Raw genomic sequence first — 6526 nt, 5'->3', positions numbered from 1 at the left:
TATAAAAAAAAGTAACTCAAAAACATATAAAACAATGAATATAACAACTCAAACAACGGTGCACATTTTGGGACCGCCGGTCATCTTCCCCGATGAACCAATAACCACCACCTTTTTTTCTGGTAAAGTATTGAAATGGTTACTGTCGCTTGCTATTTTGGTTACTAAATTTTTAATTTTTTCAATTTAGTCACTAATCAAATTGAAATTTAATGATTAGTCACCATCTTATTAATAAAAAAACTTCTAAACTGTTCAATTAAGTCCTTATAAATAAAAGTGAAAGCAGGTAACAATGTCCATACTAGATACTACAATTATTGTTAAAAAAAATTCTCTTATTTGTAATAAAGTATTGTCGACTATGTACAACAACAAAATGCATTTGAAAGAATAATAATATGAGGTGAAAAATATATGACCTAATTGTTGTATGTTTAAAATATCAAATGGAAGTGAAAGGAGAGGAGCAGCTCCAACAATGTGAATGGGCAAGGGAAATGAAAGCTTACCTCATGAAGAAGAAGAATATTTCATGAACTTCGTCCGCTATCCTCGATCATCAGTCCTTTAAGACTCTTGGCTAACCAGATAGCAGTCTCCCTTGGGGACACCTTATGTTTCCCGAATGGTTTCAAAACAACCGAGAGCTCTTCCAATCTGTTCTGTTGTAATAACTCTGCGGATAATTCGAGAAGCCCTTCGAGTGCCTCTGCTCTTTGCCTGAAAGACTTGATATCCAACGTTTCCTTTGCTGGTGTCTCTTCTTCTGTTAGAGAAGAGCTTGGCTTCGTAGGGTCTGGTGAATCCAGTTTTGGAGATGAAGAAATGGAGTTCCTGACATCCATTTCTTTAATGCCAGGATAATCAGGAACATTTGATGACTTGAGGTTCATTGGCCTTGTCACGTTTCTTGTGTCTAATTCATCCCTCACAGCATTTATGAGTTTCCCAACATCCACATTTTGGACACCTGTATCTACTTTTTCCATCACTGGCTGCTCATTGCCAACTCGGAAGCTACTGTGCCTTATAACATGTATAACATTATCAAATACCGGAGGACGTGATGTTGTGGTTGGATTTGTTTCTTTATCTGGCTGTGAATTATTCTGGATAGATGAAATTGGTGAGGCAATGCAAGATGTAGATTCTGCCATGGATGAGAGAAGCTCCATTACAGTGAACTTGTCATCACCACTGGATATTGAAGAAAGATTCGAATGGAGCATTGTATCATGTCGACTACAAGGTCTGCTTGCCACAGTTTCATCCGAATGGAGCATTGTGTCATTACTCGAGCTGCTTATCTGACAATCTTCTCCGGTAGTTTGTCCACTTACAAGGGCATCTTCCCCAACACCCAACCTGATTATAGGGGCATCATCCCTGCTACTTGGCCTGCTTGAAGGGGCATCATCCCTACTAGTTGGCCGGCTTATAGACACATCCCTGCTACTTGTCCTGCTTAAAGGAGCATCATCCGTACTAACTGTCCTGTTTACAGCACTAGCATCTTTATGAACAGATATTTCTTCAGAATTCAGGACCGGAAGATCCAAGAGGGCACTTAAACCGACTTTTTCATTAGCTGATGCAAAATGCAGAAGATCCTGGGTTGGAACAGATTCTTCAGTTGAACACATGACAGATTCATGATCTTGCCCAAGGCTTTCTCTTTCAGGTATCTTTGATTGCAGAGAAGCGGGTGAGCTAGATGCTGGATGCAATTCCAAGCTCTTTATGCCAGTGGTTATCTCATGATCATGTGTCTGTTCTGTCATGTCAATAAAAGAGGTTGTTGCATGGTCACAAATCTCAAATGCTTGAATTGAGATCGAAGATGAGACACGGTTGTTGCTATCTGTTTCCACCCCTTTGCTAGCACCAGTCGGAGCTATCTCAACCTCTTGTGTGACCTCCATGGAAACATTTGTATGGCAGGGCAGTTGACATGGAACAGCTTCACTGCCCGGGTTTATCTCTGTTGATCCTAACTTTGGCATGTTAAGTGCTCCATCTGAAGCATCAGTTCCTGCATGCTTCATTCTTCCCATAACTGATGATATTCTTGCAACATTGGAAGGAGGAGTTCTTAGCCGAGGATTAGAAGATAGTCCATCTTCAGCAACATGCTTCCCAGGCACAGGGGGAGGAATCCCTTCATGTCTAGGTTTAGTCTTCGGGGAGAATTCGATTAAATGTGACTGGAGAGAAAAAAAACACTTGCAAAATAAGTGAATATACCAATAATGAATGAAATTAATAATAGAACAGTGAAGCCCAAGTCATACCTGGTGCTTCAAATGGTGGGATCCTGGTATCCTTCTTGCCGAATCTAACGGTAATTTCGCTGAAGCAGAAGTCATGGTATCTGCATTAGATTTTGAAACAAGTGTTGATGCCGGCGGTTTGAGAACTTTGGGTGATGCCTCTACATTATTTCTTTGAGTCGAGCCACCTACAGCTTTTGCACGGCTACCTCTCATCGGGGAACCGTTTTCTCTTACTTTCCCTTCTTTCAAAGCCATCATAATACTTTTGATGGTTTTTGGTTGCTTTGACTGAACATTAGATCCCTGTTCTGCATGAGAAGGTTTTCTCGTACCATTTTCATCAACTTTGCCAGAGAAAATAACGGGGCCATTCTCCTCTTCTCTCGGTGGGTGAGGCTCAGTCCCTTCATCATCATTAGAAATTGAATCTGTGTCAGTGGCCTTACTATTACTATTTGAAACCATAGTGCCAGTGTTTCTGTCACTTGAAGGTAAACTATCTTTATCACTACATGAACTATTACTATTCTGACTCTCAGCCATATTTTTCCTATTATCTCGACCAGAAGAAATATGCTTATCCGGGGAACAATTCGTTGGACAGCTGAAGGATGGACGATACTGATCAACATATGGCTGCAAATAAGGATGCTTCAAAAGTTCCGATGCCTAAACAAGGTGAAAATTCAAATTGTTATGTTGAATCCTCCATGTGGAGAATTCTTAGAGTTGGCGAAAAGAAATGCTTACACTGGGTCGGTGCTCTGGATTCTTTCTTAGCATGCCCTTGATAAGTGTTTTCCTACATGTGTAACATTAAAAAAAGCTTATCACTACACAGATACAGATTACCTAGTCCCTTGGGATTTTAAAGTTTCCATGAGACTAGTTTCAAATTTCATACATTAGTAAGACAGAGTTTGATTTAAAAGATTTGCACATTATCCAAATATAAAAAAATATATATAAAAGAAGATAGAGAACTAGGACGATGAAGAGATATTAAGGCATTAAAAAGTTCAGTAGGAGTTTGAAAAATCATGGAGAGAATACTTGATATCATGAAAACATAACGGCGAGCTCTAAAATGAGCATTAAGACTTACAAAGATGGAGAGTAGCAAGAAGGCAAAGGCCCGATAGAGGAACGATTTATCTTGCTTATCAACCCTGCCATGTCCTAGAACAAGAATTTGGATAGAAATTAGCTGAATTAGATTTGTATAATTTACATGGTTAGTGGAGGCAAAAAGTATCAGTCTTAGAAAAATTCCTAAGGACATAACATCAATCTAGACAAATAGACAACATATACTTTGAAAACATTGCCTAAACGAGAGAAACATAGAACACAAACTTTATAAGAGTTAGCTGAAAAATCCAATATAAGATAAAAGTAAGAAAAAGAACTTATAAATTACAATTTCCTAGTTCAACATGTTAACTAATGAAATACATGCTACTTGCCAGAATAGGTTATAAAATAAGGCAAAGATTCAACCAATAGAACTGTAAGAACTCTTACAAAAGCTTTAAAAGCAGGGCGATGAGCAGCCATCTCATAAATACAGCAGCCTGTTCAAGAAGAAGCAATTTAGAAAAAAAAAAGGAATAAAGAAAGATCTGCACATATAAAATGCATACTCATTAAAAGGCATACCCAGAGACCAGATATCAGACTTGAAACCATAAGGAATATCTGCAAGCAATTCAGGACACATGTAATTGGGAGTTCCAACCACCTGAGCCATGTACAAAACAATTAATAACTTGCACTGGAACCTGGCACATTCATGCAAGGAAGAATAACCAAAAATGGAAAATGATATCAAATGCAAATGACTACAAAATATAACTCAATAGATATTGTTATGGAAGAAAAATAATGAAGTTAAATACTGTATGTATTCTTCATTTCAGAGTATTTGGGTCATCCATCACTCAATCTGAAACACTTGCGTATCAACAGTATCTTTCTTCTTCTTCTTTTTTAGTTCTTTACTTAAAAAGTGATTGTTTAGTTAAATTCGCAGTCTTATTACAACTCTCACTTGACAATTTAGTAACAATTTATCCTTAGCAGATAAGATTAAAATTAGAACGAAGTTTAATTGCAAGCTATGGCAGACATTATGCTTGTTCAATTTGATGCTTCTTATTATTACTATATCAGTTCCTCGGCATATTAAAATGAGAGAGCAACCTTGATAGGATGGAACATGTACTGAACAAGCTACTTTATGAGTACTATGCTACCATGAAAGGTCTTTCAGAAAATATACAGCAGCATTGAGGCATGTGCAAACAGACACAAAATATCTTATTTTGAGCTAAATAGGATTAGCTTATCAACCAAGTGTAGGAAGAAAAGGAAGAGAAAACAATAGCGAAAGAAAAACTCTTTCCCATCCTTGGAGATGGTTGAAAAAGATTTTCTAGAGAAAAAGTTTATTAAAGATCATTTAACATATTACATACCGAAGAAGCCAAATCATCTGCCTTCAGAGTTTTGGCAAGCCCAAAATCCCCTAAACCAGTACAGATCAGAAAGAAAGTTTAAGATAATGATCCCAACATATGCAACCAAGTAGAATATCAAATATAACTCAATGATGACAAAAATAAAAAGGAAAAAGATAGAGAACATGTAAGAAACCAATAAGAAAAGCAAGAAGACAAACTCACCAAGGCGTACATCTTGATCTTTGGTAAGAAAGATGTTGGAACACTACCAAGAGAGTGCAATAAATCAGTCCATAAATAATTTTGTGATAGAAAGACTAATCCAATTTTACACACATACCTTCAGGTCGCGATGCAGAACAAAATTTGAATGCAAATATTCAACTGCCAGAAGCAGCTGTGCGAACCACTTGCAAAGTTTCTGTACAGTGTTCATGATCATCATTTTTAACTGTTAGTCGTAACTCAGGAAACTAACTTGTAAAATTAAGGGGTATATAGAGAAATTCAATTACATCCTCAGGGAAATACACCCCATTTGATTTCTTCATCAATTCAGCCCTGTTAAAAAGGAATAAGAGAACAAACAATATAGACAGATTACAAAAATTGCAAAATTTTCAACAAAAAAAAAAAGACCTAATCAAGGTTTACAAGGTTCTCAATTCAACTTAGAAACTTACATATCTCCACCTTCACAATATCCAGTAACAATACAAACATAGCAACCCTACATTACAATAAATAAATAAATAACTCGACATCAAGACTAGAAAATGCAGTCGCGTACTTAACAAGCTACTAGTAGAAGTTCAATTTTTATTCAAGATTCATAGGCAAAATAAAAGAAGTACGGTATCTTACTTTCTCAACCCAAGCTTCCTTAAATTCAACAATGTAAGGATGCTGAACCCGCGCAATAAGCGCCATCTACATTCCAAAAATTTCAAAGACCAATTTATATAAATTGGAAATTAAACTCTATTTACAGATTAAATTGTTCTCCTTTTCTGAAAAATAAACTAACTTCTTGATGTGCAGATCTCCTGCAACGTTCCGTTTGTCGCGCCAATCTGATCTTCTTCAGCACATACCTGAAAAAAAATTAATACCAAAATTTAAAAAAAAAAAAAAAGAGCAAAGTTACACTTCACTAAAATTTTCAAAAAAGTGAGAAATCTTTAAAAAATTTACTTTTTCTTCTCGGATTTATGATGAACAAGAATGGCAGCACCGAAAGCACCACGACCGATCTGTTCCATGATCTCGTAATGATCCATCCGAGACTCCATTGCTTTTAACTCTTCACTCGATCTTTTTTAATATTACAAACAAAAAATAGCAACTTCAAAAAAAACGAAAAAATCATTTCATTTTCGTCTTGAAATTTTAAGTTCTTCGGATCTCAAAACCATTGCCGGATTCTTAACTTCAATTCCAATGCTGCTGCCAATGCGTTTTCAATAACCGAATGATGAACAGTCTTAACGAACATTCTTTAAAGCTATTGAAAATCTTCGTCTACGTTCCCTCTTTGCCTTTCATTGCTGTTGTTGAGTTTCTAAAACTTGCTCTCTTTCACAACACTCAATGGCAGGAAATTTTAAAATAATAAAAAAAAGAGCGAATTTTCTTTTTTCAGTTACGAATTTTGTAAAAAGACAGAGTTGATTAAAATAAATGGACCGTCCGATTTCATCCGAAAGCTGCCATTCGGTGGATCTATATTAATATTCTTTTTATTAATAAAACTAGTAAAGTTAATACAATGAATCAACTGGACATCAA

The 6526-nt window shown here is 36.3% G+C and overlaps 1 protein-coding gene across 1 annotated transcript; it reads right to left on the bottom strand.

The window, feature by feature from the left end:
- Positions 1-317: 317 nt before the first annotated feature.
- On the bottom strand, positions 318-6345 carry LOC105783449 (serine/threonine-protein kinase Nek5). Its single transcript, XM_012608912.2, has 14 exons — positions 5933-6345; positions 5766-5832; positions 5603-5668; positions 5422-5468; positions 5254-5299; positions 5079-5159; positions 4961-5003; positions 4754-4803; positions 3936-4017; positions 3801-3850; positions 3382-3455; positions 3027-3078; positions 2295-2945; positions 318-2207 (listed from the first exon to the last, which is right to left on the bottom strand). The coding sequence occupies exons 1-14, from the start codon at positions 6028-6030 to the stop codon at positions 534-536; spliced, it is 3081 nt and encodes a 1026-aa protein (XP_012464366.1). The 5' UTR covers positions 6031-6345; the 3' UTR covers positions 318-533.
- Between the last annotated feature and the right edge of the window lie 181 nt (positions 6346-6526).

The sequence above is a fragment of the Gossypium raimondii genome, chromosome 13 (genome assembly GCF_025698545.1).
Source record: "Gossypium raimondii isolate GPD5lz chromosome 13, ASM2569854v1, whole genome shotgun sequence".
Taxonomy (NCBI): domain Eukaryota; kingdom Viridiplantae; phylum Streptophyta; class Magnoliopsida; order Malvales; family Malvaceae; genus Gossypium; species Gossypium raimondii.
Note: the sequence above shows the minus strand (reverse complement) of the source record. Positions and strands in the feature narration are given on the sequence as shown.

Bases quoted from the DNA above. Each gene is read 5' to 3' on its own strand.
- LOC105783449 (XM_012608912.2), bottom strand. From the start codon at position 6,030: ATGGAGTCTCGGATGGATCATTACGAGATCATGGAACAGATCGGTCGT. The intron at 5,469-5,602 runs GTAAGATACCGT...ATTGTAATGTAG, and splicing joins AGGAAGCTTGGGTTGAGAAA to GGTTGCTATGTTTGTATTGT. The intron at 3,079-3,381 runs GTAAGTCTTAAT...TTACACATGTAG, and splicing joins TCTTGCTACTCTCCATCTTT to GAAAACACTTATCAAGGGCA.